Genomic DNA, 15503 nt, shown 5'->3' with positions numbered 1-15503 from the left:
GGTTACCGAAAGGAGAAGGATGAGCTGGAGAGGGCTTTATAATGGCTGATTTTGTTTGGATGCTAAGGAGAAGAGAGGCAGGCATTCTGCTGGAGAGAGGGAGGGATGCGTGGGGCAAGGCGGGGGCGGGGAGCCCGTGTAGACGGGAGGAGGGCAGACGGGTACTCTGGTCTATCCCCGCTTCCAGGACGCGTTTTCTCGGGGGGGCGGAGCGTGGATGGCGAGTATGGGGAACTCAGAGAGGGACATTGTCTTGTCACAGGGAGGGTCAGAAGGGAAATTTGAAATAAAACGTCTCTGGGAACCCAGGGCTCCGCACTGCCAGTCCCTGGCTCCTTCTGACAAAACCACTGAGCAAGAAGGAAAAGCCAGACCCCTTGGCAGGATGGGCGGTCCCTGCCCGCTGCCGGGGCTGGGGCCTGGGGCCTGAGCCAGGAGGCCTAGGTCCCAGGACCTCCTCCTCCAACCCATGGGTCAGAGCAGCCTGAACCCTGTGCGCGCTCCAGGGAGGGGACCCGGCGTGCGATGCGCGGGGGCTGGGCTAGCAAGGGCGGTGGCGCGAGCGGGACGCAGGATACAAAGCCTGGAGCCACGAGGCTGGCGGCCGGGCGGGGGCCGGAGCGATGAATGGGCACGGCCGTGCCAATCCGAGCGCAGCATTTGCAGCCGCGAGAGAGGGAGCCAATTGGATCCCCGGGGCGGTGGCGGGGGCGGGGGGGGGGGAACGGAACCAATCAGCTGTGAGGACGGGGCCGGGGGCGGAGCCGCGCAGAGTTTCAAATCGGCTGCGGTGGGATAGGAGCAGCTGTGCTCGGGGTGTGATCGGCCTTAGTTGTGTCGGGTGAGTGCGGGCGGAGCACAGCAAGTTTCGCTCTTGTTGCCCAGGCTGGAGTGCAATAGCGCGATCTCGACTCAAAACAATTTTTTTGTTCAGAGGGGAGGGCATCAGGTTCTGCTCAGAGGGGAGGGCATCAGATTCGGACACGCACGGCCTGTGGGGGCGTCTGAGTACCACAAGAAGTCGGATCGAAATCGGGGCGTCTGGTGGGAAGGCCGGCGTCTGGGCGGGGGCGCGTTTGGTCTGGGCGAGCTGGTGAAGGAGATGGTGATCGTGTCCTGGGCCCAGCGCTGAAGCTCGGCTACGGCGTGTCTTGACCCCGCCTCCCCTCCTCGCCTGAGCCAGACAGAGGAAGGAGGTTGGGATGAAAAGACAGCTGTTTTGGAAACTTGAAGGGCGGGACATCAGAAATGCTGCTGACCCGAGGCCCCTCTTCCAGGAAGCATCCTCCTTCCTGCACCCACATTTACCAACTTGCCCGCTCCCTGTCCGCCCCCGCCACCCCGCTGCATCCCGTCTCTTCCCCTGTGTCCAGGGTCTCTGTGGGGCCTGGGAATGGGTATGGGGAATGCCTTGCTGACCTGCCTTTTGCCCTCCTCCCCAGGGTCTAGTGGACAGAGAAGACTCTTGGCCAGGCAGATGGCTTCTCGGTGGCAGAGCATGGGGACCTCCGTGCGCCGGAGATCTCTCCAGCACCAGGAGCAGCTGGAGGACAGCAAGGAGCTGCAGCCTGTGGTCAGCCATCAGGAGACCTCTGCAGGGGCCCTGGGGTCCCTGTGCAGACAGTTCCAAAGGAGGCTGCCCCTGAGAGCCGTCAACCTCAACCTCCGCGCAGGGCCCTCCTGGAAACGCCTGGAAACCCCAGAGCCAGGTCAGCAGGGCCTCCAGGCTGCAGCTCGCTCAGCTAAGAGTGCTTTGGGTGCTGTGTCCCAGGTAATACTGACAATACTAATTATCTTTTTTATGGAGTGTTTCCTTGGTGCCAGACAGTTCCTGCCCTCAAAGAGCCTCAAGAATAGACTCCATGAAGACAGGGACTTTGGTTAGTTCACTGCTGTTTCCCCAGCAGCCCAAATAGTTCCTGGCACGTATAGGTGCTCAATAAATAGTTGAATGAGTGAATGAAAGCATGTCTTGGAGGAAACAGATGCTCACAATACCAGGTGATAAGAGCTGTACGTGACAGGAAATTGCAAAGCAAGTGGCCAATAGTGAGGGCTCACCAAATGCAAGCTTAGTTGGTGAAGGCTTCCTAGAGGAGGTGATTCCAGAGTTCACCCAGGGAAGCAAAGGACAAGGGGTATTTAGGGTGGGGGAAATAGTGCAAGTCCAGGCCTAGAGCTGAGGGAAGGCAAGGTGTACTGCCCACTCAGCCGCGTACCCCTGAGGAGAGCCAGAATTGTAGTCTGGGTCTGAACAGAGGACAGAGAGCAAGGTAGGGCAGGATGAAAGGATATGAAGGAGCTTAGACTCTCCCAGGAATGATCAGGAGTCCGGAGGACTCTAAACAGGGGAAAGTGTGGTCTAATTAGCATATTAGAATTTGCCCTTTAGCTACTTGATGGAGAAGGGAATAGAAGCAGAGATGCTCCTGAAGGATCTGGACTTGCAGGGGCTAAGGGTCTGGACTTACAGGGGCTAAACTTCAGGAGCTGCCGAGAAGGTCAGTTAGAGGGGATTTGCTGTCAAATGAGAGGTGCTGGCAGGAAGACGTCCTTATATTGGATGTAACTGTCCATGGACCCTTCAAGGGATGTATCTTTAAACCCAGAGCTGGAGGTGCAGACGTGTCACTTAGAAAGGACAGAAGCCATTAGGATGAACAGACGTCCAGGGAGAGGATTGGGGGCTGCAGAGGTTTCTCCTCAGTGTCTCATTGGGAATTCTGAAGATGAGAGAATTCTCCAGAAAGAGGGTGGCTCTTTCTGGACCCTCTGCAGAGAGCTCTCTGAGCCAAATGTTAGTCCTTACTTGGAAGCACTTTTTGATTGTTTTCACCACCCTCAGGGATCAGAGAAACGAAATGAATTTCTCCAAGGTCACATAACTCATCAGATTTAACTTGGGCTTCGCTCCAAACTCTGGGCTCTGGCTTGCCAAGGCAAAGACAGTCTAGCTGATGAAGAAGAGCCTTCACAGCCGTCACCCAGCTGGTGTGAAAGGCCCAAGAGTTGGGGCTTGGTCCTATGGGCAACAAGAAGCCATAGAAGAGTTTTGAGCAGTTGAGTGTCACGGTCAGAACTGCCCTTTAGAAGGATCACTATGGACCACTGTGGAGGGTGGATAGAGTGAGTGAGACCCGAGGCAGGAAGAGGTGCTCTCCTGGTATGCAGGGGGTGCTGGGCAGGGTGGCCTGTTCTTCCTGGGCCCTCTCCTTCAGTCCTGGGGTCAACCTCTGTCTGGAAAGACAGTTTGGACTTAGACAAACAGGCTCCAGGCACCAGAGGGGTCCTCCTGCTGCTGACTGCTGCTGTCATATCCAAGAGCTCTGAGCTGGGTCCCTGCCGTGGATTCATTCCATGAGGAGTCATTCCCATCCTTCACCCTGGAGACTAACAATAGCCTGTATTTACAGGACACTTGGTGAGTCTACGGGTTGCTGGTATGCTCTGGAGACCAGGGTAGCCTACCCTTGGGTTTGTTGTTGTTTGTTTTCGAGACAGGGTCTCACTCTGTCACCCAGGCTGGAGTGCAGTGGCACAATCTTGGCTCACTGCAACCTCTGCCTCCTGGGTTCAAGAGATTCTCAGGCCTCAGCCACCTGAGTAGCTGGGACTACAGGCACCCGCCACCGCGCCCAGCTGATTTTTTTTTTGCATTTTTAGTAGAGATTGGGTTACACCATGTTGGCCTGGCTGGTCTCAAACTCCTGATCTCAGGTGATCTGCCTGCCTCAGCCTCCCAAAGTACTGGGATTATAGGCGTGAACCACCGCGCCTGGCCTAACTTTTGGTTTTGTCTGTGCTAACCTTTCCATTTGCCTGTTCCAGAGAATCCAGGAGTCCTGCCAAAGTGGCACCAAGTGGCTGGTGGAGACCCAGGTGAAGGCCAGGAGGCGGAAGAGAGGAGCACAGAAGGGCAGGGGATCCCCAACTCACAGCCTGAGCCAGAAGAGCACCCGGCTGTCTGGAGCCGCCCTTGCCCACTCAGCCGCAGACCCCTGGGAGAAGGAGCATCACTGCCTCTCTACCTGGATGGGCTCATGTGCTCACCCATTACGGCGATCAAGGCGGGAGGCTGCCTTCCGGAGCCCCTACTCCTCAACAGAGCCCCTCTGCTCTCCCAGGCAAGTGGGATAGTGCCTCACTCCGGGGCTGGTGGCCTTTTAGCCTGGGCACAATCCCTGCTCTCTGACCTCCCAGACATCAACTGGGCCCCAGGGGCTTCTTGGCATCTCCTGTGGCTACCTGGAGCCAGGGGCACCCTCAGCAGCGTCATGTTGTGTTATTATTATTCTTACTGTTAAATGTGTGTCCTGCTTTAGCAGATATCCAGTACATGTATTTGTTCATTAGAAAATGAGAAAACAGGCTGGGAGCGGTGGCTCACGCCTGTAATCCCAGCACTTTGGGAGGCCGAGGCGGATGGATCACCTGAGGTCAGGAGTTGGAGACCAGCCTGGCCAACATGGTGAAACCTCATCTCTACTAAAAACACAAAATTGGCTGGGCGTGGTGGTACATGCCTGTAATTCCAGCTCCTTGGGAGGTTGAGGCAGGAGAATCGCTTGAACTCAGGAGGTAGAGGTTGCAGTAAGCCGAGATCACTCCACTGCACTCCAGCCTGGGCCACAGAGCCAGACTGTGTCTCAAAAAAAAAAAAAAAAAAAAAAAGAGAGAGAGAAAACAAAACAACAAGTAGATTCCTAAGGATTGTATTTGAACTTTCCAGCTGAGTTCTGGGGGGAAACGGAGTGTGTTCGTTAAGGCCGTATAGTAGCTTTGGGCTGTTGAATTTTTCCCCAGATTTCTTTGAGGGCTAGCATCTTCTTTGGTCTCATAGGAACTTTGAGCTGTAATTAAGGCAGGCTCTGTTTGTCCCATTTGACAGGGAAGGAAACGGAGGTCCAGAGGGGTTTGGTGGTTAGCCTGAGGGTCATCCTGTAGGAAATAGAGGAGTAAAGGCTGGGGTCCAGATCATCTGGATGTTCTGCCCCATCAATCAAGCTGGCCTGCCCAGCAGAACCTTCTAGTTCTCAGACAGGCCCAGAAAGTGGCCTGGCTCAGGATAGGGGGTTAAGCTCATCCCAATCCACAGTCCCTGGCAGCTTCCTTGTCCCATCTCGGAGCTCTCAGGGAAGGCTGCCTAGCCGCTGCCCCCGTGTCGTGGCAGGTGGTCACCAGGATGCGTGTAAGTGACCAGGTGGCTCTTTGGAAACCTGCAAGCTAAAATAAGGCTTGTGTACACTTCAAAAATACTCTCCACATCTGTGTTCTGACCCGGTTCCGCGCCCGGAGCTAGGAGCGGACCTGAGAAAATCCTTCAGGACCTTCGTTTCTCCGTCTGTAAAGGAAGAGCTGAGCTTAGCTCTGACACAGTCACACTCACCCAAGCCTCCTAGTGAGCCCAGAAGCAAGTTTTGAAGCCACCTGGAGAGCCGAGGCTCAGTTTCCAAGCGGGGAAGCTGCAAAATCACTTGCCCATGGCCTCGGCCTCGTGGATCTAGATCTTCTCTGTTTGTCGCTCTGAGGTTACTTCCTGGAGTGAGGGTCTGGAGTGAAGCCCAGCCCGCCAGGGTCATCTGGGCCCACAGACCAGACCCCGGTACTGGCTTGCAAGGGGCTCCTGTCAGGAGTTTCCAACTAGTCCTTGGTGTGGCTTTTTCTTTCATTCAGCGAGTCTGACAGTGACCTAGAGCCTGTGGGGGCAGGAATTCAGCATCTCCAGAAGCTGTCCCAAGAGCTAGATGAAGCCATTATGGCAGAAGAGAGGTGAGTTGGCATCCCATGCTTCAAAGTGAAGGGGCCAGGAGGGCCCCCCTAGCCATCTTTGTAGGCAGGCGCTGGTTCTGCTCTGACCTGCTGTGTGACTCTGGCCAGTCTCTGCCCCTCTCTGGGCCTCAGTCTCCCTCATCTCAAACATGAGAAAGGACAAAAACCTGGACTGGGGTGATGGTAAAGGATATAGCCTGAATGTGCGTGGTCTTCTGGGCCTTGGGCCCCCACGTTTGTCCGTCACTTGGAACCTCACATGTGGCTGGTTCCTGAAAAGCCTGCCCTTCCTCCAGAGCTCTCCGTGGCTCCTCTATGCCCTGCCTGCCTATGGAATTGGGAAAAGCGACCTGACTGCTATGGAGTTCCTGGTCTGTGTGCTCATGACCCCATCCTGGGGGCAGGGCCTCGGTCGTGGATCTCCCCTAACTTGGGGCTGTTTCCCCATTCCACTTGTATAATGGCTATGACGGGCTCTAAGGCTGGGCCCTGCCAGCTCTGTGTGTTGAGGGCCATATTCCTACCATATTTCCGGGTCTGATCTTGTGTAGCTCAGGCTGGGAGGGCCTTCTCAGAGCCCATCACACCCAGTGGCACCAATCCCTCCCCTTCTCTCTAGTGGTGACATCGTCTCTCTCATTCATGACTGAGGAAGTGCCTGCAGGTAATGCCCACCTCCCAAGCGTCTTTCTCACTGTCCTCCTCCACCACCTCATGCATGAGCAAGTTAAAGAAAAAGCCCACAGAGCTGATGGGCACAGCAGAGTAGGTAGTACCTGCTTGCTGCTTGGAGCCAGAGCTGCTAACCTCACTGACCCCATCATTAACTGCATGCTGGGGGCCCCAAGTAGCTACAGACACCTTCCAGCACCCCCTGCCCCACAGTGAGCAGGGAAAGGCATCCCTACTTCTCCTACCTTGAGCACAGTGACAAAGGCAGCTCTGTCTTGCAGGAAACAAGCCCTGTCTGACCGCCAAGACTTCATACTCAAGGATGTCTATGCTTCCCCGTGAGCTTCCTGGAAAAAAACCCCAGGAGTCGTTAGTACCCCTGGGCCACTGCTAACAAGCACCTAACGAGGGGCCCAGAGCCCCCTGCTCCGGCCACATCTGGACCCATCAGTGACTGCCTACCATAGCCTGAGAGTGTCTTGGGGAGACCTTGCAGAGGTGGAGAATTGTTCCTTCTGCTTTTCCAGGGGACTCTAGTTTAGAAACTCATCCTGCACTTGACCTTGAGCCTTCTACTTGCCTCATCTATAACAGGAAGTGCTAGCATCAGATACTTGAGAGCTCTTAGCTGTGGAACCAGGTGCCTGGTTTTTGGGGAGTCATCCACAGAGTCACTCACCCACTGTGTTTCTGGTGCCAAGGCTTTTGGGGGCCCCACTCTCATCCCTGCTTTCCCTACCAGGGACTCGGAGGAAGGCATAGGAGATATTTCCAGGCTTACGACCCTGGGCTCACGGGTACCTATTTATATGCTCAATGCAGAGCACTGTGGATGTGCCGGGAGGGGTAGCCCTGTTCAAGATCAATTTCTGCCCTTTGTAAATTATTTAAGAAACCTGCTTTGTCATTTTATTAGAAAGAAACAAGCGCGTGACTTTCCTAGGTAACACTGCTTTCTCATAATAAAGACTATTTGCATTTGACATCTGTTCCCTTTCGCCGGCAACCTCCAACCTCCCCCGCCCTCCCACACCACTCTGGGCTACAGATTTGTAATTTGGGGTTTGGGGTCTGGCCCTCATCCACCTCTGCTCCGAGCCGGTCTGCCCCCACCCCACCCCCGGGAGAACATGTATAAAGGGGAAGAAGGTTTCTCAACTTAGTTCAGACCAACACACATTGTAAAGGCAAATCAGGTTTTTATTTAAGTGACAACATTTGAGAGCTAAAAACCAGCTCACATCAAAATCAAGACCCAGTTGTAAAAATCTTTTAACTCCATAATGCTGTTTTTGTCTTGTTAGAAATCTGATATCTTACAATAGCGTTTCTAACGGATTTTGTACAAGGCAGCCATAAGGAATATAATCAACCTTTTTCACCACAGAACCATCTGTCACAGATAATACTGAAAGTTACACACTTAGGAACAGTCAGACCACAGACAAGGTCAGACTGGCTGCCACCACCAAGTAAACAACTAGAAAAGGACAGCGGGGTCCAAGGGTGGGGGTCCCTGTGCAGGAGTCGCCCTCCTCTGGCCTGCCCCTCCTTGGGTCACCTGCTTCTCCTTTGCCCCAAAGAGGGTGGAGTCAAATGCAGATTTTCCTCCCAACTGCCTGTTAGTGTCTCAACAGGGAGAGCAGAGCCCAGGTCAGGCCTCAGTGCTTGGACTTAACCCTAACTATGATTTTTAAGAAGGTTCCCCCAAGCCCGGAAGGAAAGGAAGGAGGGAAGGTTTCTTTTGGCTGAGCCAAAAGACAATAGGTTTCCAGGGCACTTGACACCCAAACCCCCCCGCCAGATGGGATTCGGTGGGAAAGTTGGTTGTTTAAGGCGGGGTCAGGGCACCCCTCCCGGGGCTGCCCCTGGGCTAGGGGGAGAGTGAGGATGCAGAGGACCCACGCGCCTCATGAAAGACTCCAGGGCACAGGTATGGGTCCCAAAGGGGTAAAAATACAGTTTAAAAACCGTGAGATCCAGCCTCGCCTCTTCTAGAGAGCCCACCGCCAGAAATCTCTGAATATACTGTTTGCTGTAGCCCGGCACCCAGACAAGAGGGCCGTTCATCCCAGGGCATGAAAGGAGTCTGCTTTTTTAAAAAAGAAATATTTTATGGAGCCCAAGGGAGCCGTTGAGATCTTTAGGAAAAAACCCATGATGCTGGAAGAGCAGGTCCTGGGCTAAGGATGCACCCTGAACCCCAACAGGGCAAATGATGAAGGAAGGTGGCAGGCAGGCCCTCGGCTACGACAGCCGCCGGATCAGGAAGAACAAACATGCCACGCAAGAAACAAGGAGCTTTGGTCAGGCGGGAAGATCTGTTTCCAGCTGCTGGAGAGCAGGCATACCAGAAGCTAGAAGGATTCTCTAGAAAACAGCTGGATTGGGGGTCACAGAACTACTCAAGGAGAGGCAGCGGCACCCCCTCCAGAGAACAACACAACTTGGTTCTTTCTCCAACTTAACTGGACAGACAAAACTGAACAAACCACTAGTATAGAAAGTGCATATGCATCACACAGTTGCCGTGAAAGCAGTACTGAAACATACATTGTCTCGCCACTAAACAGAACCGCATATACACACATTCACACACACCAACTGCAGCTCCAGTTGTTGCGTTCACAATATCTCACTGTACACCATCAGCATCTCGTGTGTCCATCGTCAGCCAAAGCCCCGATCCTCCTACCTGATTGCTGCTTGGAACCAGAGCCGCTTCCAAAAGGAAGGGGTGGTGGCCCTCCTGCTGGGTCCTGTGTCCCAGTTCTGACCCCAGAGCCACAGAACCCTGGTCACACTGACTTCAAATTCCCCAGGGATCCTGTCTCATGCGCACTCTCTTTCTGTCTTCCTTTCTCCCTCTCTCTCTCTTCCTTTCTTTCTCCCTTTCTCTCTCTCTCTCTCCCTGTCTTCCTCTCTCTGTGTCTTCCTTTCTCTCTGTCTCTCTCTCTTTCTCTCTCCCTCTCCCTCTCTCGCCTAGCCTGGGGTTCTCAGGGAAGAGGGAATCTAATTGGGAGCAAAGTACCTCATACTAATTATTTTATCATTTTAGCGTAACCAGTGCCTTCCACAAAAAGGAGATGGTAGAGTTTTCAAGAATCAGACTAAGTCTGCCCAAGTTTAAATCAGGATATTTGGGGGAAGGATTACGGTTGGAGTGGCTATGCCATATGAGCTGGTGCCTTTGGAAAGCCAAGAACTGTGAAATGTTAAAGGGGGGATGGGCACCTGTGAACCGCCAGGAGACAGGACCATAGAGGAGGCTGAGGCTGAGGCTGAGCCTGATCCGCACTCCTCCCCATAGATTCGCCAGCAGCCCTGGGCTTGAGTGCAGGATGCGGCACTGGAAGTAGAGCAGAAGAGCCGGCAGACTGAAGACACATTTCTAGTGGAGAGAGCAGGGATGGGGGCTAGGAGCCCAGACCCCTCCAGCCCCAGGAGGGCACCCAATTTGCCAGGCAATTCACAACGGTGGTGCTAGCCGCCCCCACCAGCAGCGTCATTGGCTGCATGGGAGACGCGAGAGGTAGACATTGAGCAGAAGCGACACTGAGCTGACACAGGTGCCTGCTGTGTATACAGACGTCTGGGCCCTGGGGCAGCCTGGCTGAAATTGCTGGGACCGGCCTTGATGGCAGCCCATGGGGGCTCAGTGGCCACGTGGACAGCCCTACACAGCAGGTGTGGGCCTGGGCCAGGGAGTCGGGGTTTTCCAGGATGCAGGAAAGCAGTGCCCAGGCCAAGGTTCAGCAGCAGGAGGGCCTGGGCAGGCTTTAGAGGCCCCAGAAGGGCCAAGTCCTGCCAGCCTCAGGGGACCACCCAGGAGGAGGTCATGGGCACAAACTGAGCAGCAGGGGAAAGGGAAGAGAATACAACAGTTGGAGCCAAATTTCCAGGAACCCCTAGAACCCTGGAATCTCAGCTCTATGCCTCCAGGAGCCAAAAAGGATAAAAGGGTCCTGGCAGAGCTGGGGTTATGGGGAGCCAGATCAGTAACCTTTTGGCAGGAGATGGAGGTGGGTTGTCCCTGGGACACCCAGTTTGAGCATCAGTGCAAGGCAAACCAGCTGCGCCTCTCCGTGGAGTAGGGATCCCTTCCCAGCCCACCCAGAGAGGCTCCTTTAAGAGCCCCTCCTTTCCAGCCCACCCAGACCCCCTCTCCCAGGCTGTGTGAAAAGTATGGGTCACAGGACACTCGGAGGGACCCTTAGGCCTGAAAAGCCTCAATAGGCCAAACTGCAGGACATCTTGGGAGTCAAAGACTCACACCAATCTCAGCTAGGGGGACCCCTCCAATAACAGAAGGAAGACGGGGCCCAGAGAGGGCAAGCAACCAGCTCAGGGGCTCACAGCCAGCCCAGCTGAGCCAGAGCCCAAGGCTGCAGCCTCCCAAGGGAGAGCATGAGGCAGGGCTCCGGGAAGAGGAACCCCTTGCCTCCAGGGCCACAGGGAAATGGTGAGGACACTGAGGACAACAGGGGTTGGGGACAATGGACAGCTGCAGGACAGACCGTCAGCACCAGACCCCACCCCCTGAGGGCTGTGGACAGAGACGGCGTAACATGAGCCCGGGGATGTGCTCTCACTCCCAGAAAGAGGCCATCTTGCCATAAGAGCGCCAACCCCAAAATGGTGACCCAGGACCACAGGGAGGGCTGGCACAAATGCCACTCACACCTCCACAAGACAGCCCAGAGGCTGTGCCTGACAGCGGCGCTTGGTCCCGAGGCTGGGGCTGCCCCCTTGAGGGCCTGCCTAGCTCGCTGTGAAGCCTGGGGATGCAGAAGGGTAGTCGACTTTGCCCAAACGCTTCAGCTCCGGGCAAGCCTGCCCCCAGGATGACACAGACATGAACCCTGACTTGGGCTTGCGGTCGCAGGCACGTGGGAGGCAGCAGCGGCTGCACCGAGACCCCCGGATCTCACCCCGTCGCAGCTCAGGGAGCCCCCCGGGGTCGGGCAGGATCCCTCCCCGCTCTGGTCGGACACTGCTGGACAAACACGGGAGGGAAAAAGCAGGAAAACGCCTGTGTCGGGGAGAGGGCAGCCCCCTCCCGTCCCCGCAGGCAGCCTGACTGGGCCCCCCCCACGCTCCCTGCTGTGAGCACAGCCCAGCCCTCATTGCACCGACTCGAACTTGGGGGGCCCACGCGCCCAGCTGAGCGCGGGCAGCGGCCGCTCGTGGTCCTTGTCGGACTCGGGCTGGCTCTGGGCCCGCTCGGGCTTGGGGTTGGCGGCGGGCGGGTCGGGCTGCTGCACGGACATGGTTCTGCGCAGGTGGTTGCGCTTCCGCAGGAACTCTGGCTGCGCGTGCAGCCCGAAGCTGCCCTTGCGCAGGATCATGCGAGAGTTGTTCTTCTTTGGGCGTGAGCGGTGGCTGGTCTCCAGCGCGGCCAGGTGTGCAGCGTAGCCCTCGCTCAAGAACTGCGGAGGGCAAGGCAGGGCAAGGCAGGGCAGGGCAGGGCAGGGCAGGGCAGGGCAGGGCAGGGCGGGGCAGGGCGGGGCAGGGGAAAGAGGGGAGGGGAGGGGGAAGAGAGGAGGTGGAAGAGGGGAGGGGGAAGAGGGGAAGGAAGGGGAGGGGGAAGAGGGGAAGGGAGAGGAGGGGAGGGGAGAGGAGGGAGGGGGGAAGAGGGGATGGGAGGCGGAAGAGGGGAGGAGAGGAGAGGGAGAAGGGAGTGGGGAGAAGGGAAGGGAGAGGAGGGGAGGGGAAGGGACACGCATCAGGCGGAGGGGCGGGGCAGGCCCCTGATCCAGATCCTATCCCCATCATTTCCCGGGACCACTCTACGGAGGCCCCTCCAGCTTCTCCAAGGAACCCTGGGGAAGTCGGGAGCCCTTTACTGTTCCAGGGTCCCCATCCTGCTCTGGACAACCATGCATCTCTACCTGTATCCACGGGGCACACCAGAGTTCTCTGGATTTTCTTTCCTATTTTATTTTATTTTAAATAATTTATTTATTTATTCGAGACAGGTTCTCGCTGTGTCGCCCAGGCTGGAGTGCAGTAGCCCAGTCTCAGCTCGCTGCAGTCTCAACTTCGCCAGCTCAAGCAATACTCCAGCCTCAGCCTCCCGAGTAACTGGGACCACAGGTACATGCTACCACGCCCAGCTCATTTTTTAAATTTTTTTGTAGAAACAGCGTCTTGCTATGTTGCCAGGGCTGGCCTTGAACCCTGGGCTCAAGCAATCCTGCATATCAAAGCACCAGGATTACAGGCATGAGCCAGGGTGCTTGGCCTCTGGATTTTTGAGGGTGGGGAAGCGCCCATCCTTGTCACTTGGCTCGCTAGAATCCTGCAAAGTCCCCCCCGTCAGGCGGCCTCTCCATGCCTCTTGTCATTTTTCTGAGCCCTGCAGCTGCCCTCCTTGCCAGTCCTTCCGGCTGTGTCCAGAGCCTTGCTACTCAATATGTGGTCCATGGAGTCTGGCAGCATCAACACCACCCGGCACCTTGTTAGGCAGAACTTCAGGCCCTCTCCCCGCCCCTAGGCCTGTGGAATCAGAATACACATGTCAACAAGATCTCCAGGTGATGCTTGTGCACTTCAGAGTTTGAGAAGCGGGGCCTCTGAGTTCCCAACTCGGAGACGCCACCATCTCCTGACCCTCTACCCGCGGGTCACTCTCAGGCACTGCACACTTGACATGCCCCAGAGGGAGGTCAACTCCTTCCCTTCCACCTGCTGCACGATTCCAATAGTGGCATCTCCTACATGGTCACCCAAGCCACAGACCAAGCAGCTGTCCTCCACCTTCCCTTTCTCTCATCCTGCACATGTGATCTGGGCATTACCAAACCCAATCCATCCCCTACCAAAAAATGCCTCTCAGACCCTCCACTTTCTCTTCAACGTCCTCTCGGCTTTTCTTTCCTTCGTCTGAACCACCTTCCACCTGCAGCCTGAGGGAGCTTCCTGAATCACACACCTGCTCATCCCACACCCTCACAGAGTCCCCACACAGGCCATCTTGGCTGCACTGACCGTTCTAGCCCCGCCCACCCACCTCCGGCTCACGTCCCACGCAGCCAAGCTGAGTCACTGACAGTTCCCAGAATATACATGTTCTGTGTCACCTCCTGACCTTGGCTTTTGCTGCTGCCTCTGTCACAAATACTGTTCTCAATCTCAGGCCCTTCCTGGACCATTCCTTCAAATTCCAGAAACCTAACCTTGCCCTAGAGTCTGGGTGAGCAGTCCCTCTCTAGGGCCCCACAATTCCCTGTGCTCCCCGTCATACATCATGGCACTTGCTACACTCCACTGTCACCAACTGCAAATGTGTCCATCTCGCCACTACACCGAAGTTCATTGCATCTGACTCCACTTGGGATTCCACCCCTGCACCCAACACAGGCCCTGGCCCAAGGCAGGCACCCCGAAGTGTTTGTTGAATAAATGAATGAGCAAATGGGGGAATGAACAAATGAATGAATGAATGAAGTGCTTACTCCCTCTATCCCTTTCCCTGACCTCCCTCACAACTCCCCGCCTCCAGACCCGCCTCCACCCACCTGGCACTGGGTTTGGTACTTCTTGGTGGGCCGGCCCACAATGAAGATCTGGGAGGCAGGCAGGCCCAGCACGCTGTAGACAGAGATGTCCTTCGTGGAGCCATAGGCCGCACTGATTTTGATGAAGCACTGAAACACAGGGAAGGCATAGGGGGAGAGTGAGGCCAGCCCACCCCCGGAAAGCCTTCCCAGGCCAACCCCAGGGAGCTCCTGTTTGGGGACCCTTTATGTGCACTCTGGTAGACTCCAAGCCATGGGGCCACCCTGTGTCAGGAATGAACCCCCAGAGTGGCTGCCCCTCCCTGCACCTCAGGCCCAACCCAGGGCTCTGCCCGGTAAACAGTCCAGTCGTGACCACACCATTTACCGGCCCCGCCTCCAGCAGCAGTACACTCGGGTTAAGTAATAATGAAGGAAAGCGTTCCTCTGTGGATGAGGACATTGAGTTCCAGGTTTCTGGCTCACAGGGCCAGGACTGGAGGCCAGTTCTGCCTGGCTGCTGATCCTGTGCCGACCACACCGCTCCACGCTGCAGCTTGCCACGTGCCCACTGCCTCTCGCTGGCTGGTGTGATGACCGCCCCGCCCCACCCCCCAGAATCCCCAATTCAATTCAGAGAACTGCACAAGGTCTGCCTTGCTCCAGGGGCACTTCCAGACCATCACCCTTCCCTCCCCTCCCCTCCCCAGGATAAACCCGATCAAACTACCTCCTCTTGTGAGGTGCTTGCCACCCAGCTGCCCCTCACTGTGTGCCTCCTGTCACTGCCATCCTCTTTTTCTCCCACTCACACTCCTCTAAAGCCACTGGAGACCTTGGTTCTGGGTCACAAGTTTTCCTTCCTGCCAAGCCCCACCATTGCTGGGATGACCCACGGTCTGACGTGAAGGATCCACCACCTCCCACCCGGCCTCGCAGCTTCGCACCTTCTTTCACGTCAGTGGCCATCACTTCCAGGACCGAACTCAGAACCTGCCTCTCTAACTGTGAACTTCCACACGTCTGCTCTGCCCAGTGCTTCTGCCCCCTCCCCGCCACTTCTCCGCCAGCCCCCACCTGGCTGCTCTCAGCCTCACCGACACTTGTCTTTTCTGTACCAGCCCTGCTGCCTCGCCCCTTCCTCATCCTGCCTGAGCGACCCACGGCATCCCTGTGTCCTCTGCCTCCACCCCAGATTCTCTCACCCCTTCATCCTCCTCCCACACCCGCCCGGCCAAATCTCAGCCCTGGAAATTTTCCACTATCCACCTTGTGTTTTTGTACATGCTGCCTACCAAGAGCTGCTAAAGAAACAGAGCCAGGCAGCTCTCACCTTCCATCTTCTTCCTGTCCTTCCCTGAGCGCTACCCCATCCTGCAGGTGACTGCCTTCGATGCTGGACCAAGGAGAGGGCTTCCTCAGCCCGCTGCCCCTCACCTCAATGGTTGGTTTATTCCCAACTGGCCTTTGGCTCAGAGGATGGAGCAGCCCCTTTTCGTCTGGCCCTTCCACCTTCTCATTCACCTGAGCTCACTCCTATAACTTGGATCCTCCAGCTCTGGC

At 56.1% G+C, this 15503-nt stretch overlaps 2 protein-coding genes across 4 annotated transcripts in view; one reads left to right on the top strand and one right to left on the bottom strand.

Annotated features, from left to right (window-relative positions):
* Positions 1 to 796: 796 nt before the first annotated feature.
* On the top strand, positions 797 to 7424 carry PIMREG (PICALM interacting mitotic regulator). Its single transcript, XM_030800422.1, has 5 exons — positions 797 to 841; positions 1443 to 1771; positions 3829 to 4124; positions 5674 to 5769; positions 6723 to 7424. Exons 2-5 carry the CDS (start codon positions 1478 to 1480, stop codon positions 6781 to 6783), a joined length of 747 nt encoding a protein of 248 aa, XP_030656282.1. The 5' UTR covers positions 797 to 841; positions 1443 to 1477; the 3' UTR covers positions 6784 to 7424.
* Positions 7425 to 7623: 199 nt separating this feature from the next.
* PITPNM3 (PITPNM family member 3) overlaps positions 7624 to 15503 on the bottom strand; it is a 105687-nt gene continuing 97807 nt past the window's right edge. For all 3 annotated transcript variants that reach the window (XM_030800411.1, XM_030800410.1, XM_030800412.1), the window contains 2 exons: positions 13962 to 14090; positions 7624 to 11870 (listed from right to left, as the gene is read on the bottom strand). In XM_030800411.1, coding sequence (XP_030656271.1) covers positions 11565 to 11870; positions 13962 to 14090 — 435 coding nt within the window. In that variant the 3' untranslated portion in view covers positions 7624 to 11564. The remainder of the gene's footprint in view (positions 11871 to 13961; positions 14091 to 15503) is intronic.

This window comes from Nomascus leucogenys, chromosome 19 (assembly GCF_006542625.1).
Source record: "Nomascus leucogenys isolate Asia chromosome 19, Asia_NLE_v1, whole genome shotgun sequence".
NCBI classification, from domain to species: domain Eukaryota; kingdom Metazoa; phylum Chordata; class Mammalia; order Primates; family Hylobatidae; genus Nomascus; species Nomascus leucogenys.
This window is presented reverse-complemented; position numbering and strand designations above follow the sequence as displayed.

Bases quoted from the DNA above. Each gene is read 5' to 3' on its own strand.
- PIMREG (XM_030800422.1), top strand. From the start codon at position 1,478: ATGGCTTCTCGGTGGCAGAGCATGGGGACCTCCGTGCGCCGGAGATCT. The intron at 1,772-3,828 runs GTAATACTGACA...TGCCTGTTCCAG, and splicing joins CTTTGGGTGCTGTGTCCCAG to AGAATCCAGGAGTCCTGCCA. The intron at 4,125-5,673 runs GCAAGTGGGATA...TCTTTCATTCAG, and splicing joins GAGCCCCTCTGCTCTCCCAG to CGAGTCTGACAGTGACCTAG.